Below are 26,069 nucleotides of genomic sequence, written 5' to 3' on the forward strand. Positions count from 1 at the left end.
CCATGTTATGCCCATCACAGCAATGCCTTTGAACCTGTGGCTGATAATTATCAGCAGGTTTCAATTTAGGCACGTCTGGGTATATTCTCTGAATCTGTGGTATTTGTGGTGAGAAAGGCATATCGGAACTGCTCGGCCTCTGAGATATTCTCAAATTCGGTGTTACATTACCCTGTATTGGTTCTGGAGGGGCAGTACTAATGCTTGAGCCTTTTTCGCTTTCCACGTATGGTGGTGGGCAATCATTCAGCAATTGTATAATGAATTCATCATCTGACTCGTCTGCCCTTTTCGAGTTTCTATTGTTCTCTCTATCTCTGGACTGACTCCTGTTTGTCTTATAGGTGGCTTTCCTTCCTTCCGTCTCCGCTTCATCAGTAATTGTTGGAAACAATTTAATCCCCTGCAATACGTCTGATCTCCAAACCTTTTGTGTGCTGTCCCATCTAGCATCCGCTAGTGTCTTTTCTACTTTTCTTATTCTGGCCACAAACTTCTTTTGTTGTTGGTTTCTAGCTATTAGATCCCAAATTGCTAGTGCCTCAAACTGTGCTGGTCTTGGAGGTACTTTCATGTCGTATAGCGCTAATCTCAGATTTTCTAAAACCCTGAGATTAAACGACCCGTGGATAGGGAACGCTATACTTCCATGCTTCTCTGTTAATTTGCACCATTGTTTTAACCAAAGACATGGTGCTACACGCTTTTCTTCAATGACCATGTAAGCTGGTGTACCCTCAGGCGGTGTTTCTTCTCCTACATTTGCTTTAATATAAACATCTCCCCTCATGGCACTCTTAAATGCTTTGAAAAATGTCATCTTTCCGTCTTTTATTTTCTTCTAAAATGTGTAATTAATAAGTGACTTTAATTCCCGGAATACTCTTCGCTTGCCTTTCCCCTACCAGTTGCGCTTCACGGACTGTGTCCAATCCGTGCGCGACCCTTCTCACCGACCTATCCCAGCACAGCTCCTAGTGACGTCACACTCACACACTGCGGCTGACAAAGTCCCGCGGCTTGTCCTCTTTTCATTCAGCTTCACTCATAAACTAATTTCTGCAATATAACGCGAGCACTAACCAAAAGAAGAAAACAAATCTGTCGATTTACTATAGGAAGGGAAATACAATCGCTTCAGAAACCTTAGGGATTTTTCACTAGCCTCTGCAGTTATTCCATCTTTCTCGGTTTCCCGCTTTCGCAAGCAAAATTTGACCCGCAAACTTTACCCTCAACTGATCAATGAACTATTCTAGTGCACTTTAGAATTTGTCAAATCTCAAAGTCGAAAATTTTTCTTTCATTCCTCAATATTCATACCGACTCGTTGACCACGCCCGATCAACCTATTAAACCGACCAGATCACAACATCAAACCAGATCACAACATCAAACAAGTGTCTCATACACTTTTCAACATACTCCGGAGTCTCTTGACCTCGCAGGGCCCGTCTCAACATCAACAACCACGTGGACAATTTTTCTGCACAAAGTGCTACACACATGTGAAGTTCGACGACTTCCCTACTCTCACACTTTTGGAGTAACACTCCTCTAATATCTTTTAACCCCCTAAAATCCTCACAAACTTCTCAATTAATCTGCGGCAATAAGCTGTGCAAGCGCAAAAACCCTAACTTCACTCATACCGTCACAAGAACCGCCGAAACCATTCTCACACCTCCATGTCCTCCATTCGCAAGCTCCGAGATCCCGGGAAAGTCATTGGGGACTTAGGGCATCATCCTAACTTGACTCTGTCTATTGTTCGGATGGGGTCCCAAAAGGCTAAACCATCAATCTCTGCTACCATCTACTGATAACGCGTCCAGCCCTTATAAATAACCTGTACCTGGACCCGTTGGAGGTCGGTGAATCTTTTAGCCGAGTCGGGCTCTCCTCATCCTAGAATAGTCGGGTCATTCTGATCAATAATCAATAACTATTGTAATTGGTAATCAATACTCAATTAATAGATCAAAATAACACATCGGAAATCAATAACAGTTGGTATTTCGGTGCACCATGACCTTTCAGTCATGAATAACCACACCAGTTTATTAAAAGTTAGTGAATTTATTTCCCTATATTAACAAAGCTAGCACGATGTATATAAGTCTCAAAACCAAATGATATATGTATATGAACATTACTAGCTGTCCATAGCGGCGGAAGAAATGCAATCTACGCAAATCTGGATAATGATACACTCAGTTATGGCAATACAAATAACTAATATGACTAACTGTATTTGACTAATTTCATACATTGGTCAGCATAACAAGATTTCAAATTAGCATGGTGCATCGAATGAATACCTCGACTAACCTCTAATTAGCATTGGCATGTGGGACTTCATGCAAAACGAATTTAGTCAACACAAATTTGGAAAACTTCTAGCTTGGACCCTATCAAAATAGCAGTTGGTACCTAAAAGGAAAAACACAATGCATAATACAATTATCCTTTCATATTTACCAAATACAATCAGCATTCAAGAAAAGTCTTCGTCCCTCAGGTACCGGTTCGATCAGCATGGGGCAGATTTCAAAGGGGCAAAGTTAAGGGCAAGCTTCCTTGCAGCGGCAAGGAGAATGGGGCAAAGTTACTTCATGGGCAAGACGGGGCAAATCAAAGTTAAAGTCTCTAGGGTGAGAATTCTTAAAGTCTCTTTCTCTCAGATAGAGAAAAGGGCATCAGGGTGTCGTCCAAAATGGAGTCTGGCATCTGGCTTCAAATTGGCATCAAGGAAAATGGCTGACTTCTCTTTGTCCAGTGGGTTTAAATAAGAAACATTCCAAATTCTGCAGGGTCTTCCATTGGAGGGTTCATAGGTTGGCTTCAAATTGTCCAATGAAAACTGTCTTTTTACTAGCACTCGTTTATGCATACATTGTCCTTGGAGCCTTGGAACACAAGTTGCAACATGGTTTGCCAAGTATTTTACTATCTGTACCTTCATTGTCCGCACCTGCAGAGACTGACCTTGTATCAAAGGGGATGAAACCGGCCTAGTACGAAACCTTGGAGATAAGTGTATTAGTCATCTCTGCTGGAAAAATACAACTTCAAGCAAGAATATATGTTTCATTAGTTCAAGGAAAAGCCACGCAGTTAGAATTTGAGACCAGGCAACTAGGCCAAAGCCTCTACTAAATTTAAGCTAAGCAAAACAGTTTTCAAATAAGAAATCATGGCATACATTTGCAATTATGAAGGATTACTACATTTTAAATTCTTCATGATTAATAAAGCTCGTTTATAATGATGGCGAACTACCCCGAGGGCACAATTTCCCTCGCACATTATTTTCTTTACTAAAATCACACTACATTATACGATTTTGATTATACAATATGTGAATACGTGTTGGACCCTCTTTTTCTGCGTCATCAACTTCCCATGGTTTAAGCTCCTGTTTTGTGCACTGGGACTCGTGGTGGCAAAACGGGATCTAGCTAGATGCTGGGAGCGACAGAGGTGCCAAGCATACAGGAGTGGTTAACAAGAATGGATATGTACATTTCTATGAAAACAATGGTCTACCGCAATAGGGGTTGCCCCCGTAGATTCAACAAAGTATGGGGCTGGTGGAAAACGCACTATGGACTAGGGGTACTGACTGACGCCCAGGATATTTCTTAGGGTCAAGGTGGGGATGAGGTTCTGGAGACAATGGGTTATACACCATGTGTCCAAATGTCGATGTAATTGAAGTTGTCTGTCGAAAGTGCAATATAGGATATCGATTTGACTTGTTAAGCTCTGTTCCCAAGACGCCAGATATGTACTTGCGCTGTAACGAATGCTCGAATGTTACAGCCCCTCACTTTGTTTTGTTTAAAAAAAATATGAACAAAAATTGAATGAAAGGTTTCTTCAAGAGCACATCTGAATATAAAGGGAAAATATGTTTGAAGGAAAGGTGATAAGATTTTTAAGCTGCCCCCATAAAAAAAGAGCTAGGGGTGTTTCTAGATCCCAATGCGTCCCTGAATTGTGTGTGCACACAAAGAAGTAGAGAAGTATGAACGATCTTCTGTGAATGAGTTAGGGAGATTTCTTAATAACTTATGCCAGCTCTATTAGCTAAGGGCTATGCTGACTCAGATGAACATTTATGAAAATCTATCCATTGCTTTTGCATCAAGAGCACTCAGGTAAGCAGAGCTCAATTACTCAGTAACTGAGAAAGGGGTTATGCCAGTTCTTTGGTAAATGAACAAATTCAAAAACTTTCTCTGGGGGACTTGTTTCACTTTATATACAGACCATAAGCCTCTGTGTAAAATCTTTAGAAAAAAAAGGGTCTCGATTCCATCTCGAGCAGGATCAGACGGTGGGTTATAAACCTTCTAGAGTACACATTTAATGGTAGCTATATAACTGAGCTGTTGAATAAGACGGCATACTGTCCTTCAAGACTGGTCATCGCTGAGAAATGGCCTGTGGTGATGAAAGGGAAGAGGAGGAAATGGTAGAGAAGGTCTATTTAATAAGTAAGGGTTGTATTACCAAAAGTGAGTCTACAAAAGAATTGGCAGCGGATTCTGTGTGGAAAGAGGTTGTGAGCAGCAATCTGATTGAAAGGGAACAGATAAACAGTAAAGATGAGAAATTACAATCCTACTGTTGTGTGAGGGAGGAATTGTCTGTTCACAATGTTTTCCTTTTCAGAAAAACCTGTTTAATTCCTCCCAACCCATTAAAGTAAAAATTAATTTATTTAGCCCGGGAGGGGCATCTGGGTATGGGTAAGACAAAAAAGAGATTACAGTCAAATTACTGGTGACCTTGTGGCTCTATAGAGGAAAGTTTGTGATTGCAATGCATCTTGTAACAGTGACAACATTTTGATGACCGAGGTCCCTCCACTGTTCTTGTGAGAGTTGTCGTATGAGCCATTGCAGAATGTGGCTTTAGATATTGTTGGCCTCATGAGGGAAAGAATATCAAGCCATTGTTGCAGTTGGGTTCCGCCAATTCAGTACGCCCAGGTTTATTTGCTTTTTGAATCCCCCTATTTTGGACTTTTACTGTGGGTGAGTCTCACTCCATGTGTCTCACTCATAGTAATCACATGGCAAATGGACTGAGCATGTTTACCACCAGTGTCCGCCTTTCAAGATAAGGCCCCTGTGACACAGCAATGGCAAGGGGCACTTGGCTGTTTACACATGAACACATGTACACACATGCGAGCACGCATATGTGGGCAGTACATAAGTGACTACTCTTATTCGCAGCCCGGTAAATGCTCACAGGTAGCCTGGCGCAGAGTGGCCTCTGCAGGATTAGATACTGACCTGGGTTAGGCCTTATGATGCTAGTGTTCACTAATAGGGAAAGTCAGTGTGATTTACTGTTTTTTCCTGAAGTGATACTTTGATACACATGGGGGAAAACCTCCTTGGAGTGCAGTTGTGCTTCCCTTTGGCCTACGGGGACCAATGACCAATGTATCAAAATGGGATGTAACTTGTTCAAGAAAATTAAATCTGCAAGTCCAGGAAAACATCTGCACAACTTATGGATCATCCAGTCATATTTCTTTTGCCTAGTTCAGGATCACAGCCCAGGCCTTATGTCACCCTGCAGTGCCAGATTAATTACATTTCTCACCAGCAGCCGGAACAGAGGCCTCCCCATACAAAAGGAGCAGTGCTTCACGCAGCTCCTGAGGAGGAAAGCAGTGGAGCTGAAGGATCTGCAACAATCAATCAGCTGTCACACTGCACCAGGGATGAGCCTGCCCGAGCCCACTGAATAAAGGAGGGAGCCCAGACCTCTAAAGCCAACACAGGAGGTGTCTCCCCCTTGAAAACCTGGTGAGAAAGGCCCTTGGCAGTGATGTCAGTGAGGGGCAGAGCTGAGGCCCCCAGAGGAGATGTGACTAGTGACTCCTGGATGACACCATCTTGAGCTGTCCCAGCATGCTGTGAAGGAGGGTTGGGACAGGGGTAGAGAGGTGAGGTGGCACACTCTTGGACTGACCAGGGGTGCCAGGCTTCTGGAACCTTTTACTCCTGTTTAAAAACTCATGCACTGCTTGTTTTTCGGTCCTTTGCTGCTGTACCATGGGGTCGCCATGTAGAACTGGAACGAAGAACCCCCTAATGCCCAGAAAAGGCTAAAGGATAAAGGCTCTGCCCAGTTGACCCCTGGACCAGTGGGTATCACTAGTAACAAATCTCTAAATCAAGCTTTCAATATTATTGCTCCCCTTAAAAAAGAAGTTAACTTTCCATCTACGCCTTATGCCCCTTAGTATAAAGGAAATCCTCCTGAAAAAGCTAGAAAGGCAATGGCGGAAAATACAGGTCTCAAATTGATAAAGATGCCTTTAGATTAGCATTGTCCTCTTATCACAGGCACATTACAGCAGCCCAGAAAGTACACATCATTACCTAAATAGAGCAAGCGGGCTATTCCTCTAAATAACTATTCAAAATCCTTACAAATTGTGTTAATCTTTCTGTCTGTTCTCAAACAATTTCTTCCTCACAGGATTTGTGCAAAGATTTAGCAGATTTTTCGAGAACAAAACTAATCAAATTGACTTCACCCACAGTTCCGTCTTGTGAGGCGATAAATTACAACGCTCCTTGTCAAAATGGCAACTGCTCACTAGAAAAGTTTGCTTCATTTTCTCTTCAGCAGATTCAACAAGTTTTAGAAAAGGCCAAATCTGGTTCTCCCTTAGACCCATGCCCCCTTGGATTACAACCTTCTTCTCGTACCGGTTGGCTCCCATGGTCATGGCCTTGTTTAACCTGTCCATAGACACAGGAAGAATTCCTTGCCCTTGGAAGTCTGTACAGGTTGTTTCTATTAAAAAAAAGCCAATGTCGACCACAACAATTTAGCTAACTATGTTCCTCATTTTGCTGCTCCTGCTTTTAGGTAGTCTTTGGAGGATCAAATAAACTCACAACTTTCAGCTTACATAGAGTAAAAGATCCTTCACCCATTGCAATCTGGGTTTAGGGCCACTCATAAAACAGAGACTGCCTTGGTCGCGATCAGGGATTTTATAAGACTTTCCCTGGATAAAGGCAACCCTACCATGCTGGTATTATAAAACCTATCAACCGCTTTTGACGCAATGTCTGCTTCAAGGATGATTCAAAGTCTGTATGAAATAGGCATTTCTGGGTGTACCTTGAAATGGTCCAAGACTTTCTTTTTTTTAAATTCTTCTTATTGGCATTTATAGTGAACCACACTCAACAGTATTAGAGCTGTAAAACGTGGAGGGGTGAGAGAGTGGGGAGGTAGGGAGTGGAGAAAATGAGCATGGTGGCATAGTGATGCATATAGTAAACAATAGCAGATGGACACCCCTCACATAGGTGGCTACATACATCTTTTGACAGCAATATGGGTGCATGCCCTCAATAACACACTGGCATCATTCGATCAAGAAGACACGGTCAGCAACAGAGTAGCAGAGAGACACTATCCTAGCTGCTATGATGAATTGTCTGAGACCCCCTGCGTGAGGTAGGAGCCTGATATGGCAGGAGACAGAGGACCGGACTAAGCGAGACTGCAGGTGACTTCCTTTGGTGCATATATGCAAGAAACGGTTCCCAAATGTCCTTGGGACGTTATCACAGGGACATCAAGTCCCAGAAATTAGTCAGTTGCTTCTGGCAATACGCCATGTCTCTCAGCCAGGCAGACACAGTAGGGGCAGGTCTCTGGCCCCAGTGGATGGCCACTCGGTGCTTAGCTAGAAGCAGTAGCGTTGTGGTGAGGCGGCAGCTACTTGCGGGGCTGTCTTTGACACAGACCAGGAGGGCCACGGTGGGGTGAAGGTTAGGGCATTGGCAGTGATCGTGCATATGATTGAAAATAACTCTGCTACTCTGGGGCAACTCTATGCCAAGTGGATAAAAGTGGTGTGGAGTGAAGAAGTAGCATTGTGATGTGACTGCGGCTGCTTGCAAGGGTGTCTTTGACGTAAACCAGGAGGACCACGGGGGGGTCGGGGGTAGGGCATTGGCAGTGATAGTGCATATGATTGAAAGTACCTCTTCCCAGAGCTTGGCTACTCTGGAGCACGTCCACAACAAGTGGATAAAAGTGGCCTGCAGAGAAGTACATCTTAGACATCGTCAGCGAGCCCCATACAGAAAAGGTGCTTAGGGGTGTGGTAAAGACAGTGTAGACATTTAAAGTGTATCAAACCCAACCTATAGTTAGGAGATAGTGTTGCTCTCTGGCCGCAGCAGTAGGATCACTCAGCGTCGGCTATGGGGGGTGTTCTGTGCCAGGCATCCATGAGGTATGGGCTGCTGGGCGGGTACCGGCACGGATGATTGCTTAATGGAATATATACTGGTTACTGATTTCCGTGGTGTGAGAACACAGGGCTAATTGCAGAGGCCCTCTAACTTCTTGCCCCCATTTTTCAATTTTTGCTGTTGTTTTCCTGACTCTGATGGTGCCATGGGTACTGCTAACCAGTCCCAGGGCCTGTGCTCTGTGTAAAGTGGATATGCAAATTAGGCTAATTATAATTGGCAAAATGAACCTACCTATAAGTCCATAGTATATGGTAGGGCATGGAGGTTTAGGGACCCCAGCATAGGTAGTGCACCCATAGATGCACTGCTGAGGTGTCCAGTGTCATTTTAAAGGCAGGCCTGCATTGCTGGCTGCTTTTAAATTAAAGTTACATGCAAATTCGACTTTGGAATTAAAAGTAGTTCCAAAGTCTTAAGCTACCTTATTGTTACATATGTCTCCCCTAAGGTGTGCCCTATGTGCCCCTAGGGCTGGGTGCCATGTGACTATAAGCAGGGACCTTATGAAAATAGCTTTAGAAGCCCTGGTGAGGTAAAACAGCCAAATGTGTTTTTCCCTCATTGTAGTGAATGGCCTCCATAGGCCAGAATGGGGAGACTTTATTTTAATTTAAAAAATCCCCTTAAGTTACAGATACCACAAGTTTGGTATCAAATTAATTGTTATAATAAATCCCACAACTTCCAGTTGTTGGATTTAATATAACTTTTTCAGGTAAAGAGTTTTAAACTTTACCTGAAAAGTTGCCAACTTCAGCCTTGCAGTGTTTTTGCTCCTTTGCTCTGATTGGCTAGCATCTGGCAGCCTGGGGGTGGAGATCTTCCCTAAGCAGATGGGGAAGCAGGAAGAGGGCAGGGCTGCCAAACTGGTCTTCAAAGGCAAGGAAGGACATTTGGAGCAACCCAGTAACACCCGCACATCCTGCAAATCCAGACAATTAGGTTCCCCCTTGATTAGATTAGGAGGGGGCAGGAGAGGGGTGTGTTTAGGATTTTTAGCAACACCAGTGGGTGGGCTCAGCTAGATGTAACCTCCAAAAATCACTTTCAGCCATGATGGATTTTTGAGGAACATTGCTCCCTGGGATTGATTTTTGCCACACTTCCCAGGAAGTTGTCATCACAGGGGGAAGGACCCTGCCCCTGATTGGAGAACCAGGACCCCCTGTTTTTTACCCAGGAGCAAGGATACAACTGGCAGACCTGCACCCAAACCTCAGTTCCCTACCAGATCTCTATCAGATTGCAACAAGGAAGAACTACAGAAGAAGAAGTGCCCTGCTGGATCCCTGGCCTGCACCTGGACACTGCACTGTGGAGGACTGCACCAGCTGCACACTTTGGCTTCACCACAAGAAGGACTTTGCCTAGCTTCAACTGGTTCAAGGAGGGACTCCCTGTTTGCTACAGGTGAAAACTTGCTAACCAGATTCCCCTGCACCAACTCCCGAAGAAACCAACCAGCTGACCACTGTCCAGTGGCCAAAAAGGAGTTTGCGCCAGGTGTATTCTGGGAGTTGTAGTCTGCACCCTCAAGGAGCATCTCAGAGCTTCTGGAACCTTGGGTTGAACTGTGGACCTCAAAAGAACATCTGGAAGAAGATCCAGAAGTTTGGCGAAGTTTGGAGAACTTTTGGAAAAAAGCTCCATAAAAGGACCGACCCACCGCGGCAACTCTAGTCAGCTTGCCTCAACCGCGAACCGGCCTGACTTGCAGGTTCGTCCTGGTGATGAAAATCTCCCAAAAAGTGACTAAGTCCCAACGTAGGAAGTTGACCGGGACCTCCCAGGCAGTGTATCCGAAGAGGGCTCCAAGGACGTCAGATCAAGATTCAGGTTTGCCCCAGTCAAGGGATTTTCACCTTGAAAAAACAACTAAGTCCTTTGTCTTTGCCCCGGTTGAGGTACGACCAGATGACCAGATTGACGCTTTTTGTTTCTATGTGCTAGAAAGCATAAATTCTTTAAAAATTCATATCTCTGGTTCCCCTTATCCGATTTTATTCATTTTGGTGTCATTTTAAAGCTACAAATATTCCCTATTGTTATAAATTGATTTTGGATTTTTAAACTCTTTCCTGGGTTTTATTGCATTACTGTTTTGTGATATTTGAATGCTTTACGCTTTGTCTCCTAAGTTAAACCTTGTCGCTCGTTGCCAAGCTACCAAGGGTTGAGCTAGGTTTAATTTACTGAGACCTAACTGGACCTAAGTGGATGTTAGTGGCCTATTGCTAAGTGTAGGTACTTACCTGCCCTTACCAATGACCCATTTTCCAACACGTGGTGATGGATTAGTTAGCATATGTTCCATGGCCAGGAGTGTCTGAGGTTCAGGGAGTGTGTTGTGTAAAGCGCGGCATGCAGCCTGAAGGTGATGGTACAGCACCACTTCCAGCACAATTTCCAGGACCGTGTGGTGCAGGGTAGGGTAGATCTAAAATGGAGGCAAGAATTGGTCCTCCAGATACAGATCAGAGAAAGGTGTAAGGTCTCGTTCTCAGGTGCTAATTCTGTTCCCCACGTGTATTATGGCCCCTGCGTGTTGTAGGATGAGAGCTGGGGGTTACGCCCAAGCAGAATAGATGGAGCGTAGAGGGGAGACAGTTTGGCACATCTCCACAGACCGTCCCATGCCCATCTCACACAGCCGCTCGTGTCTACTTCTGGTCGGGTACATAAAGGGAACTGGTTAAAAGCCACAACGATTATGATCTGCTTCAATAGCTACATGTGGCTGGAACGTCTATGCATAAAGCCAGTGGTGTAGGTATTGTGTCAGCACATATGCATAGAACACCTAATCAGGTGCGCCAAGGCCTTCCTGTCTGAGTGAGAGTGTTAGGATTTAATGCGGGCTGTTTGCTTGTCCAGGTCAGTGCAATTAAATTGGAGCACAGGCAGTGCAGGTATTGGGCTATGAGGGGGATGGGAAAATTGAGAAAAAGATAAAGGAACCTTGGTAGGCCAACCATCTTTGCTATTGCTATGCACCCCGGGGATCGAAAGGGGCAAGCGGGACCGCATTGATGTTCTGTCTTCAAACCAGGACATGCCTCCGCCATAGTTTGCTTTCCAGACTTCATCCAAATCCCTAAGTAGGCTACTGCCTCGGAAGCCCACTTGAATGGGTATTTCATAGGGAAGCGCTGAGTACCATCCGTGAAGGGAAATAATGTAGATTTTGATCAGTTGATCAAAATACCAGACAAGCCTCCAAAGCGAATAATCTTGCGTGTCACTGGGGTTATGAATATAAAGGGTGATGTAATTGGCATACATGAAAGCCACTAGCCCTCTAGTGGTAAAGCCTGAAAGCCACTAGCCCTCTAGTGGTAAAGACTAAGCGTGTTATATTAGCCACCATTTACAGCCCCCACACTAATGACCCACATTTTCTCTCTGAAATATTGTGGCTGATTTCCATTTTAGGACCGGGAGCCATTATATCAGTTCAATGTCACCCTTAACAATCAACTTGACAGGTCTGAGTCATTCATTCAACCCCATGCGGCACTCACACTCAACACAAATATACACAATAACTGCTTGCAAGACATTTGGCGGTACACGCATACAACACTCAAAGAAGGCACCAGTGTCACGGCCCATCACAATGGATGTCCTTGATTATTGGCTAGGGTTACAGGATGCTCAGATCTGGGTCAAGCAGGTGTCACACTAACCCAGCATCCTCTCCGCCCATACCCCCATGGTGTTGGAGCTACTAATCTAGCAATTGCCCCCCGGGCCTTCAGCTGGGGTCTACCCTACGGGCCCTGTGCGACACAGCAATCAGTGAAGAGATCCGTACAGAGAAAACAGAGTTCTTCAAACACGAGGGCACTGTCACTTCTCCATCCACACTCTGGGAGGCTTTCAAGGTGGCGATACGCGGAGTGTGCATCGCTAAGCAATTTGGAGTTCTTAAAGCTATATGAGGAAAGTTGGTCCTCCTGGAGGAGGACTAGGAGAAGAATATTTCCGCTCTTAAGACATGGCCGAATGGCAACACCACTAGTATAGTTGGAGTGAAGGGAAGTGTGTGTGTCTCTGCACTGGCATGCGTGCAGTCTGGATGCCAAAGATTGGGTAAGGTGTAGTTCCTGCTATGATATTTGTTAAAGCCTATAAATCTTGGACTTCAGACTGGTGGCCATCTAATCTTGGCCAGGCTTTCATTCCTGAGCATGTAGTTAAAAACCTTGCATTAAGAATTGACCAGTCTCTATGAAAGACCATGTTGCTGTGATTAGTGGCCGCTATTTTAACAAAATCTATCTGCTGAAGAAGCCTCTCCCTTTTCGTCCATCCTCATCTAGGAAAACTCGTGTCCAGGTCCTGATTATTAGTAAATTGGACTATGGTAATGCTTTGCTTGCAGCTGCTAATGAGACTGTAAAACGTTAGTAGCAAAACTGCAAATGGTCCAAAATAGGTATGCTGGGCTTGTTTGCAATCTTCCTTCTTGTTAGAAATGGAGTCTTTGGTAGGCAGTCAGGTTGCCCCCTCTCCAAGCAAGGACCCTGAATCTAGTCAGGGCAAAGGAGAAGCACACCTGGTTAACCCCCTCTCACCCCCTTGGTAGCTTGGCATGAGCAGAAAGGCTTATCCCAGAAGTAAAGTATTTGTACCAACACACATATTTATACAGTGAAACACTACAAAATGGACACCACAAAGGTTTAGAATAAGAGTAAAACGACAAAAATACAACATTTCCAAGTCAAGATACTCATTTTCAAAATAAAGAGTCTTACTCCATAGAAAACAATGGAAATGTTGATTTTACACAAAGTACCTGGTTAGCTTCAAAAATAAAGCTGCAAGGGGGAGCGTGGGTCTGAAAAGTTAGCGATGTGTTGATTCCTTACTCACAAGTGAGGCCGTGTGTCGGATAGGCGATGTGTTGTTTTTCTCCCTCGCAAGAGAGTCATGTATTGATTTCCAGACAGGGCACCTTAGATCGGCACAGGTTCACAATGAATTTGACTACCAGTGACGATGCATGAGAAATCCGGTCGCACAGTGTTAGAAAACCGTGCTGCGTGGGGTTTGTCATTATTGGGGCTCTGCCACTGATTCTTGAATTATTGCGAGGTGGACCAGGGCCTGGAAGTCATTGCGAGAATGATTCCTTATGTTTCCTTAGGGAGGTGGCGTGCATGGGGGCCCCCTCTCTGGACTGTCTCCTGTCTCAGGGACCCCATCCTCTGGCCAGTTTATGCTCAAAGAGGGGCCGGGACCTAATCTCTGGCCCCCAAAGCAAAGAAGAATGGAGGCGCACTGTTGTGCTCTCCTAATGGTGACGGCCTCGCCTCCGCTTCTTATGCCGTTGTGTTGGGGGGTACGGGTTGGCCTCTGCAGAAAAGCTGTGGACTCCCACAGCTGCAGGCTGCATAGGATCAAGGGGTGTGGGTTCCTTAAGTTTCGAGGAGGAATGGGGTGCTCAGATAAGACCGGGAACAGCCAAAAAAAGAAAAAGAACACGAAGGGAAAGCTTTGTGGCTCTCCCAGCACAGCGGGAGATCTGCTCCTGGCTAGCGCACCCAATAATGCCTTAGGGCGTTTGAATTTGACTAATTTTTCTTTACTTGTGGTAGCCCTAGGAAGGCAGGGGCACCGCCAACAAAATCAAGGATGTATGGGAGGGCTGCAGGGGTGCAACAGCTCCCCCAAAGATTATTTATAGGAGACTGACCCTGGAAACTATTACCCTTATGAACCTTTTAATTATGTTTCAAAGCACTCCCAAGACCGGAGCAACGTGCTGGGAATGCCGCACCATCTAGAGGCTTGTACTATGGCTGTGCTAGTGGTGGCTTCAATATGATAAAGAAGGGACATGCTGTGCAACACACTCTAGGGGCTAATTCTATAATTGCATGTTTTGTAATCAAAATATGATTCCCACTATGGGCTGTTTTTATGATTGCATTTTCATAGTTTGAATAGAGATAAAAAGCACACAAACACATTTTGCTTATTTTAAAATGCTGCATTGACATACTGCTGATAGTGATTATTGATCACAATGAATCTGCTTTTTAACAGAAATAAGTGCATTTACACATGATTATTATTATTGACGGTTGCATTTACATACACAATTATGCCTTTAACATGCGATTTGTTGATCTTGAACCTTTGACCAAGCCAGTAGACTTACCTCATATGTTTTCATGACCCCTTTAGGGGGAGGAGGTTGATGTCATCTATGGTATTTCCATCTGCCAGTGTACATATTTGTAAATGACTGTATAGTATTTAGTAGTGTCTGTGTAATAAATGTACATCTCCTTTTTCTTAGGAAACAGTACTGATTGGACAGTCATTTATTAAGTGTTATTTTTATGTGCCAATAAGTGGTGATTACTAGCCCACACCACCTCTCTGGAGTAGGCCTTGGACTGATCTGCTTCGCTACCCTGAAAGAGTAAAGCACTACAATGGGGTATTTGGTTCCTAGTAAGGACAATTGTGGACCTACTACTTGTGCAGGCCACAGAACTAATAACCCAGATTCCTACAAACTTATTTGTGTCGTATGGTAGATATGATTTCATGTTCACCAGAAGTTGTGGCTGGAATTGACATAAGATAAAAAAGTGTAATTAAATTCTTCAAAAATTTCTTAGGTAGAGAGGGGTTTCAACATACTGTCTTGCCTGATAATGGTAAATAGTTCTGCTCTTGTGAAGTAGAAGATTACCTTGAAATATGTACAGTTATGTTAAGAAAGGGTGCACTGGATCATCCCGAATGCAATGGCATGGTGGAACGTTTGAATAGAACAATCAAAGAGGAAACGCATCTAGCTAAAATCAATATTCTAGAAAACATCAAGCTAGGCTGTGCTCCTACGGTTTATCCCTTTAAGAAACCATCAGTGTATCCCTGTTTGAACTATTTCAGTGAAGAAAACCTGATGATAAATTTGTCCCAGTTTGGATGCATTTGTCCAAAGGATGGGTAGAGGATGTGAAAGACAGTGATTGGACGAAGAGAGAGAAACACATGTGCATCAAAATGAAGGATCATTTTGATGATAGGAAAAGGATGTGTGATGTGAGTGTAAGGGTGGGAGACATGGTGAAGATACGTGCCCCTGCAGGATCAGATAAAGGTCTAAATGTTCTAAGCCTCAACAAGTGGTTAAGTTGTTTCATAATGCATTGAAACTAAAGAATGAAAGGATTTGGTATCTGAGCAGGATTGCCATGTGTGCGCTGGGTAGAAGTGAATGTCTACCTACTTTTAGAAATTTATATGATGCATATTATGTTTATGAAGGAGGTCCTGCAGATGATGAAGTTGACTACCCTGATGGTCTTTGACATACATCAAAAACATACTTCTAGGAAACCTTCTTATTTAAAGCATTATTTGTTGTGAGACCTCAATTATTCTCTATTTTAAATGTATTGCCATGCATGTTTTCCTTTTAGCTTTCTTGTATAATACGTTTGGTACTTCGTTATTCAGTTATATGTTGCACCCTTTATTTTGCGGTCTTTATAAGGGAATATTTATAATTATACAGTGGGAGCTGTGTGGTTTTTGCACATTCATGGAATGTTACAATGCAATTTCACTGTAGAATGTTGAAATTAACTCCAGTCTCATCAGTTGAAACTAAACCGTGGTTGAGGTGTCATATAGTGTAAGCCTATGCTCCTTATTACCTCCGTGTAGCCTTTGTTTACTCTCGGGCTTCGAGGGGGGCTGCTGGAAGTGTCACAAATGCCACTTGGAAAGTCAACCAAACTTTTGCAGGTGATCGCGAGTGTTCCCCCCCTTAATCAACAGTCCCTTCTGGGCGATGCTTCCCCGCTTTGCACAGTACCTTCTGTCAGCTTCGTTAGCAGATGTATGAGGCAGGGCCTGTACATGTTCAATGATTACGGGAGGCAGTGTCGCCCTTGACAGGGTGCACTCAGCCACGGCCTTCCAAGCAGGAATGGCAGTGTCTTGTCCATGTCTAATCAGAGAAGCTGTGGCAGAACGTTTATTAGTTAGGAGGAGGCTGCACATGGGTTGCCCTGCTTATAGCATGGGGTGATAGTACAGGTGGAATGTGGAATGGAGTTTCTATGTTTGGGTGCATAACCAGTGAGGGTTTGGTCATAGTATGTTTCTTCTAAGGCAGACATAGTATTCATTACAAGTCCTATTTCTTGGATGATGAGTTCCTAAACATACATCACCCTCCAAGCATTTCTATGCTACCACACCTTGAGAATGAAAGTGCAAAAAAGAGGCTTTTACCATTTCACTGAGGTGCAGAGCATTAGCCAAAGATAACAGACTATGGGTCTGATTTACAATTTGGAAGATGGGGTTGCTGTGTCACTAACCTGACAGATATCCCATCAGCCGTATTACGATTTCATTACATCCCATAGGAATCGTAATTCGGCAGACATGAGATCTCTCTGGTTTGTGACAGCGTAACCCGTCCGCCAACACTCCAAATCAGGCCCCAAATTAGGCGCATAGTTTGCTCAGTACTTATGAATCCAGGCCCTAGAGGATTCGGGTCATAGTTACCCTCTATGAATGTGTGCCTTTTAATGTACTTTTAGAATCTATGAACATTTAACTATGGTCTGTGCAGCATTACCGAGCAGGTACATATCTTCTCAAGGGCAGGGTCCTGGCATTACTGCGTTCAAATTAACCTTTAGTTCACAGTTAGTTATCACTAGAGAACAGGCCAGTACGGTGCACTCCAATAACAATGCTACCTAATTTACACTCTTATGGTAACTCTCTCCTCAGACCCTATCACTTGTCTTGAACATGTGCATTTTAATACTTCAATTGGTTATGCTTGAATCCCCTTCTCAGACAGTTGCTTCAGAACTGAAAAGATGACAGACCTGTTTAATATTCTTGATTTCTGGTTTCAGGAAAGGTCCAAGAAGAGATTGAAAAGGTGTTGGGATCTGCCCAGGCAAGATATGAGCACAGAACCAGTATGCCGTACACCAATGCAGTTATCCATGAAATACAGAGGTTTGCTGATATCCTCCCTATGAGCTTGCCCCATGAAACCGCAACAGATGCCACCTTTAATGGATATTTTATTCCAAAGGTATGTGTGTTAATTCTGCAGTTTGCTTCCTATTGCTATGTCAAGGTATAACTCAACATTTCTCACTACACCCTTCTGGTATTCACATAATCCACTCGCTGCAGCATTTCTTTGGTGCGCCGCTAGGAATGCTCCTTTCAGCAAGGCGAGTTGGGGAGATTTAGGGGGTGTGAATCTAAAATGTAACATCTAACACAGCGGGGGTGGTACGGCAGGGGATTGAGATGACCCAAGGAGGCTGCATCCATAACAGATCAGAAACATGTGAAAACTAAAGGGCTTTCTCCAAAATGCTAAAATGACTGTCAAACAGAATATCATGCACAGGTTTTAAAAATAAATGTATACATCGAGCACAGTTTAAAAACAAGCATATACAATGCAATGGGCCTCACGTTTGCTCGAGTTAGAGCTATTAGCGTTATAAACTCCTAACCGGACTTTTCTTATCACATAAACTGAAAATGAAAAGATAAACCGTTTCACCTAGGCAAGCCAATGGCCGCGAAGAGAACACACAAAAGGAAAAAGAAGTTAGCTCACAGTGAAACGGAAAAGTGCAGTTATCCATGTAACCGGCAAAAGTGCAATTATCTATGTAACAGGATCGATGTCATGCAAAGCGCGCGACATCTGCCTAGTGAGATCACGCTACATACGAAACAAAGAGAAAAAGTAGTCCAGAAACCGTAGGAAAACTACATTCAGTAGTTGGCCGGTGCGCTCGAGGAGGGCTGAACACCGGAAAAGGCACGACGTATGCATGCCTTTCACTAATCAAATCAGTTGAATTTTAAAAGACAAGCCCACATACCAACCAAAGTGATAAGCATGGTTACAAGCGCATAGAGAGATAACAACAGAGACCGAGCGCTTTGCACGCTCGACCCTAATGACCCGTTGGACAGGAGATAAACTAATGAGAATTCATAAGACGCTTGGTCTGTTAATCCTCAAGAACATGCAGGTAACATCTTCTTTGTCTCTGACTGACGGGGAATGACTGCATAACAAAGCTAGCTGGGTCTGGTGGCTCAATAGATTAATGCCTCTACTGCTGGGACCTCTGATTGCCCTCATGATCACGAGTTCAAATTCCGCTGGGTCCACTAAGGCTTTCAACCTTCTAAGGTTGGTAAAATGTGTACCATTGAGTTTTGTAACAATAAACATGATATTCATCCCAAGATGCCTTCTAGGTGAACGTACTTTTACAAATACATATTGTTAAATGTATGGAGGTAATGCAGTTATTCGGGATGTTTTATGGAAGAGTGCAAGGCGAAAGAAAGAGTACCACACAATGACCGTTCATCAGATCATAAGCTGTGGTAGAGGCTGAGGAGGTGATATGTTTTTTGCAATTCTGCAGAAAATATGAACCAGAATTATCTTACTTCGACCCTTTGACTAAGTGTTGTTTTAAATGCTAACTTATCAACTAAAGGAATCCTGGCGGACTGTAAACCCACAAACCACCTGTACATCACATGAGCATAGTGCCTTCTGAGAAATTATCATTGCTATAAGACTCACAGGAATTATTTGTTCGTAGGTTCCAAATAATTTTTTACTGTGACTAAACACACATAAGAATCCCCACTATGAATATATTTTTTATTAAAATCATTGTACTGGCTCTGGCCAGGCTGGCCAAGATGGCGGACGCACACTAGCATTGCTCCCAGACCTCCTTCACCATCCACACTGGGATCCCACCTCTGCGCTAATGCATGAACCAGTGAGAAACACTCGACTGACAGATCGCACCTTCTCTAGAACCACCGCGGACCAGGCCCCACTAAGATGGTGCTTCGCTATTGGTTACCTAGCTGGCTGCGCAGCTTGACATATGGCCTCCCCATGGATCTTGGCATGGGGCCGGGCGGTCTGTGATGGCTACAGTCATCTTGGGGAGAGGTCCCCCTACCATGGGGGTGGGAGGGTGTCATTGTCTGGATTCCTGGACCCGGCAGAAGCAACCTGGCAGGGCAGAAGCCTCTGGTCTTGTAACCAGGCCTCCGGGGTCTACAGCACTGGCGACTCTGGTGCAAGGAGGGCAGGCCTCAGGGGGAAAGACCTGTTCCCGGCTGGCAATACTGCATGACAGTGAGTGTCCCCTCGCCCTCTGAGTGGCTGGTAGGGTAGTGTGGGGTGCCTCATCCCCCTGGCCCAGGCTTGGACAGCCCTGCGCCTCTGTTCTGCTTAGGGCCTTGGAACCATTGGAAGGCAGGCCAGCTCTGCCTGCCGTAGCCAGGTTTGGAGGGCCCCCCCTCTCCACATGGAGCCTGGTGTCCTCGATGGCCCTTCTGGCGGGTGATGAGGATTACTGTTGCTGGCCTGACCGGGATCCCTGGGGCCTCCTAACAGCCAAGACTAATATTGGAGATTGCACCCTCGGGCTGCACCACTCGGCCCTCACCATTGCCCAGGGACCACCAAATGTCACACCCCACCCAAGCTGAGGTAAGTGGGCTGTGGGAGACCAGTGGTGCCTGAAGAGACAGCACCCATAATGTTCACAGGGCTAGATAAGCCTGGCAGTTGCATCCCGGGGTTCCCAAACACTGTTGCCATGAAAACCACCAATACCTCACAGTTGGCCGGCCTCTTGTGCTACCCATAATATCCTTGGAGGGCTGGTGGGGGACAGGATGGACCGGGCAAAAGATTTCCTGTGAGGGAGTGAACCCAGTTTGACTCATCACCTGCATAGGGGTCGGACCAACTACCATTGTCCAGAGAGCTGTACCCGTGACATTCACTACGAGCAATGTACCACCTCTATATCCGAGGGCGCAGTCAACCAGTACACCCTATGAGCCAAATGGGAAAAGACAAAGGTACGGGCCCAAGCCAACAAAGACAAATACATGACAGCCCCGGCTGGTGGGGGCAGCCTTATGAAGTATCAAGTATCAAAATCCCTCAAAACCCACAGACCCCATAAACATGAACACTACTCTAATGAGCAATCAGGCGTCCCAGAAGGCAGTACAGCCCAAAATTGGGTAGGTGGGAGCAAACGACCTTCTCCTGTGGCAATATCTTTTCAACATAGTGACCAAAGTTACAGCAGAAGAGGAAAGGATTTCAACGCTAGAGAAGGTGGTCACCATCCTTAGTCAGCACGACAAAAAGACTCTCAACAATGGCTATCCTTGAACAATGAGTAGAAGATTCAGAAAATAGGTTACAACTCAAAAACCTCCAATTCATGGAGGTTCCAGAGGAGTCTGACTCCCCCTCACCTGCGTTATTCCTCAAGAACTCAAGAGCTGGTTGAGGCCATGCGTTCCAGAGTGAAAACTCTTGCAATGGTTTGTCCTGAAGTGGGACAACTGTTTCCTGCCCCCTCCCGAGACTCCTGCCCTCCCAATGATAGCTCAACTACTCACTTTCTAAGACAGAGACACCTTTGTGAAGAAAGCCCGGGCGGCTGGTCCACTGAAGTATCAGGCCTCTCATACGATGATATTTGCAGACTATACTTGTGCAACTCAGAAACAAAGCAGATACTTCGACAAAGTGAATCAGAAGTTACGGGCCCTCAATGTATAATACATATTGATGTACCCAGCAAGACTTAAGGTGATCTTCCAGGACATTGCCTATTTCTTTTTCACCCCTGTCGCAGCATGGGAATTGATATCCAAAATGAAAGCCTTGAAACCCAACACTGCCATGGATAACAACAACCATGACTGGCAAACCACTGCACCACGTGGACCACTAAGGCGCAATGTAAGGCAGAAATCATGTAACTAGAGGAATCATATCCAGGTCAGATAATATTTGGGTTCCTCTGCATCTGAAATAATGTAGGCCCCCCTATGAGCAGGCACCACTACTGGATGAGAAGCCCCCAGGGACGGAGGCTGCGCCCCACACACTGGGACAGACACATATTGGCAGCACCTTGGAATGAGAACCCGCCCAACTGGCACGATTAGCGCTGACCCGGTCTGCAACGTGGAGCGATCTCGGAGAGTTCCCCCCCTCCGGTCAGCAGATATTTTGTTACTATACTGTAGTCAGATGATCGAACTGATGGAGGATGGTCCCATCTCATACCTGAATACTGTTTGACATGTTTGACTAAGGAGAAGTTTTGGAGCCACAGATGCTTCTAGGGGGAAACATCGGTGGGAGGTTGGAGAGAAAACAGGATTGTTTGTTGTTCATTGTTGACCGCACCATCCACACATGCACAAACACACCCAAAACTAAGCCGCATGGATTGTTGACGTACTCTCCTCTGAAACACTTAGGTATCCCATTACGGTAATGGGTGAGAATCTTATCAGCAGCTTGTCTATATTACACAATTATCTCCCAGATGATGAAATACCTCAAGCTATGGAACATGAACCACCTCCCGGACAGTGTTAAGTGAAGAGCAGCGCTCAGATATGCCAAATGTTTCCAACCTCAGGTCCTACTGCTCCAAGAAACCCAGCTGAGGGGCTTATGCTGTCCACTTCTCAGAAGATATAGGTGTGACACAGTTTACCATGCCGGGTTCGGCTGGAGCCCCGGGGAGTAGCAGTGCTCTTACAGAAAACCTATCCTATGGCAGTGACATCCATGGTCACAGACTCAATGGGAAGATTTGTTGGGAGAGATAGACTCCTGAAAGAAAAGCAATATAATTTCCTTACTCTAGGAGCTCCAACAAAAGTCTTGTCTATATTGACCCAGGGGATGAGGATGGTGGGAGGTGACTTCAAAACTATCCCAACCCCAGATACAGGACTAGATGGGCATCTTAAGCCTAAGCGAAAGCTGGAGTACCTGGCATCCTTGTGCCCACACACACATTAGAGTCCCACAAATCATTCTCGCGCAGCAATCTCATACTGCTGCTACAAGCAAAAGACATGTTAAAACTCACCTCTACCAACATGTATCTCAAGGGTATCTCCGGCCACTCTCTAGTTACAGTAACTCAGAGTGATGACAGGGTGGACTTGAGACCCATATGGCGCCTCAATGCCTGTTGCTTGAAGGATGAAAAATGTTTTGAACTCCTCTCCACAGAGATACATAACTGTTTCTCCCACAATCAAAGCACGGTGGACTCACCAAGCGTGCTATGGGCAGCGAACAAGACCACTTTTAGAGGGATCGCCAAGGGCTATGTGAGTTGTGCAGAGGGGGAAAAATCACAAAACATGGCTATTCTTGAGACCAGCATTCTGGAACTCGTAAAGCAGTAGAGTAAGTGGCAGACAGAGATCATTAGTCGACAGCTGACACTCATGAAAGCTGTTCTCTCTCAACTAGCTGGTGGAAGCCTGCCAGTTCTGGAGAGCCTTAACACAAAGGGTGTACGAATATGGGGGCAAATCGGGTAAACTACTCTATTGGCTATAGCCACCAGAAATGTGACTTCCCAGATTGTCCCTGAGATCCAGGACGCAGTGAACTCCCCCATGAGTGCCTCCTTGAGGGTAATGTCAGTCTTCATCTCTGACTATGCATCACTCCACGCACATAGACCCTACTCAATCTGTTAGCTACAGAACCCCATACTTGACAACATACTACTTGAGATGCTCTCCTGATTGGATTGTGCTGTCCTAGATGAACCGATCACGGAGAAAGAGATTGGAAACTGAATTTGGATAAGAGCCCGGTCCTGATGGGCTCCCGATAGTATACTCCTGTAACAATGAGAACCTACTCATTCCCCACCTGCACAATTTGTACCCTGAGGCAGCAAAGAGAGGTGCCTTCTCCCACCCCCCACCTCCTGAAAATCGACATGGCCAACCTAGTGGTCATTCTGAAGCCGGGCCAACCAACCAATCACTGTGCCTCCTACAGGCCCATTTTGCTGATCAGTGCTGAAGTCAAAACTATTGGCAAGCTCCCGTTCAACAGTTGCTGTCCAAATTGATCCACCCAGATCAATGCTGCTTTATGCCAAATTATTGTACCTGCCACTGGGTTCACCAGGTCCATGTCAATATAGCTGAGATAGGAAAACTGGAGGAACCTTTGGCTCTCCTCCCCCTCAATTTCAAAAAGGCTTTTGATTCGGTAAATTGGTCATTCTTATCACAGGTACTGGAAAGAATGGCACTGGGGCTCAAGTTATGCAGATGGATCGGACTCCAATACTACGAACCCCAGGCTCGAACCCTATTCAGTGGAGTACTCTCAGATACCTTCCCCATCTGTTGACAAACTAGACAGCGTTGCCCTCTCGCCCTGCTCCTTTTTGCTCTCACAATTGAATCCTTGGCCCTGCTGATATGGAAAGACTCCTGCTTGTCGGGATGGAGCTGGGTGGATAGTCTTGAAGATTATATTCCCTTATATGCGGACAATATACTTCTCTTCCTTTTGCATCCATGAGACACTGGCCCATGATGCATAGAAATACTGGACCACTCTAGGCATCTGGCCTTCCGGTCACCCCGAGCAAGTTGGTGCTGGTCCCACTTCATTGAGGAGGCACAATCACAAAATGGCCCACCTCCATACCTGTACAACATAGGAGCTTCAAGTACGTAGGCATTCACATTTCTACTGATCCTGCAGTAACCAGGAACCTTAATCTAACCCTTCTCATGCAGTCTGTGAAAGCCAATCTTCACCATTGGGCACCACTACCATGGCAGATTTTAGGTAAAGTCGACCTATTTAAAATGATGAACCTGCTGTGTTGCCTCTATGTCTGCCAACACTTTCCCCTCTACATCCTGCTAAGCTGGTTCTGGGCTTTGTCATCTATGACCCGCTACTTTCTATGGTCTAACCACCCTCCCTGCATAGCACAGAAGAAATGTAGCATGTCAGTGTTTATAAATGACTGACTGACAGGGGAAATGGGACGACGCCGATTATAGAGCTGAACTCTCCCTCCTGGGTGTGATGGGAATCTTATATGACAGCCTAATCCCGCAAAACGTCCCAGAGGTAGTCTTCCATTGTTTGCGAGCAGCACACAATGAGACTCCTGTGGTCCGTCAGTGGATTAGCACACACAGCACAACTCAAAGATTTCTGCAAATGGGACAGGATTGGCATCACTATGCTGGGGGGCGACTAGTGAGGAGACGCAATATGCTCATTGAAAGACCTACAAAGACAGTTCTCCCTGATCAAGACCCAATTCCACAAGTACCTTTAACTTCACCAAGCTCTGACATATACAAATCCCAACAAATCTATATTCCTGACCATAATCCTGTAGAGGCCAAACTACTGATGAGCAAACTGGATAAAGGAGGTATATCTCAAATCTACTATACATTAGTCATACACAGAGCTGACAGATTCCCCTTCCTAAAGCAGAAAATGGGAAACTGGATAGGCTCCATGGAGGACACGGACTGGACATTGGCAAGCATGGGTGCCAGGAAAATAGCAACATCCTCAAGACTCAGGACGTGATTTACACCTTTGTGGATAGAATATTTTGTCACACATGTGAGGGATATCTTGTTCACTCTATTAAGATCCCCATCTGACATAATGGAGTCATAAAACACCGGGTGGGATATTGGCAACATTTGTGACAGAGTATTCCCCTCCAACAAGTTCTAAATCAGGCCCATAGACTTATACAGCCTACACACCACATACCTTGGTCCACAAAGACTCTGGCATGTTGGATGTGTTCCAGCCCAAATGCTCACGCTTTCCCTATCCATACACATACTTTTACCATGTCACCTGGAAATGTCTGCCAATTAGCTGAAAATGTCCGACAATCACCTCATACTGGCAGCGAATTATGAATACGCTCAACTGGTTGCTGAGATACCCTACTGATCTCATGCTGAAACATGCACTACTCTGAATCCTTGATGAAGTGGGGAATATTAGAGGAGACCCGCCTCTAATTGGGATGGCCACCATCGTGTACAAATGTGACATTGCCCGCAGTTGGTGATCGGTCATCCTGCCTAATCTGCACGAGAGGCACACTGGCATGGATTGGCATGCACAGTTAGAAGAATCATCTATGCGTTCCCTGTGTGTCCAAGGGAACATGCAAAGATATGGGGTAAATGACTCGACTATTACAGCCTCGATCTGAGATGATTACTACAATAACTAGAAAAACCAAAGCCTGCAATGTTCTGCTTAGTGAAGTGGATGGTGCGTGTCACTAATGGTTGTATGTTTTTTTTTCATGAGCTGAAAAAACTATAAAATCACTTATTAAAAAAATAATCGTCCTCTTCTAATGCAGATAACGTGAATAGATATGATGATAATAGCAAACAATATAATAGCAATGAAAGTGGCTAATAAGCAAAATATTAAAAATAACTGTATAGAGAAATGTACCCTCAAATAAATGAATACATCAGATATATAAAATGCAGTGTGCCCTGCATAAGGATATAAACACAAAGATTACATCAGAGGAATTGGAAACCTAAAGATCTCAGTGGACAAAGAGACCAATTCACCAAGGGACAGCAATCCTCAGTGCCTTGTATGACTTTGATAGTTCGATAAAATCACCTAAAGGAGCTATCAAAAAGATGGCTGCAATCTGAGATTACAGAGAGACAGGTAACTTTATGAACCTACAAACTGCCTATCGCCTTCATGTCCTGCACATTCAGAAACAAACTCCAAAACTACTAAGGGCTGAAGACGGCACCGCTTTGTTATCGAAGCTAATACCTAAT

General features: G+C 44.9%; 1 protein-coding gene across 2 annotated transcripts in view; it reads left to right on the forward strand.

The window, feature by feature from the left end:
* LOC138296715 (cytochrome P450 2K1-like) overlaps window positions 1-26,069 on the forward strand; it is a 271,693-nt gene that overhangs the window by 174,188 nt on the left and 71,436 nt on the right. For both annotated transcript variants that reach the window (XM_069236115.1, XM_069236113.1), the window contains exon 7: window positions 17,228-17,412. In XM_069236115.1, the coding sequence (XP_069092216.1) occupies window positions 17,228-17,412 (185 nt within the window). The remainder of the gene's footprint in view (window positions 1-17,227; window positions 17,413-26,069) is intronic.

Source organism: Pleurodeles waltl, chromosome 5, assembly GCF_031143425.1.
Source record: "Pleurodeles waltl isolate 20211129_DDA chromosome 5, aPleWal1.hap1.20221129, whole genome shotgun sequence".
NCBI classification, from domain to species: Eukaryota; Metazoa; Chordata; class Amphibia; order Caudata; family Salamandridae; genus Pleurodeles; species Pleurodeles waltl.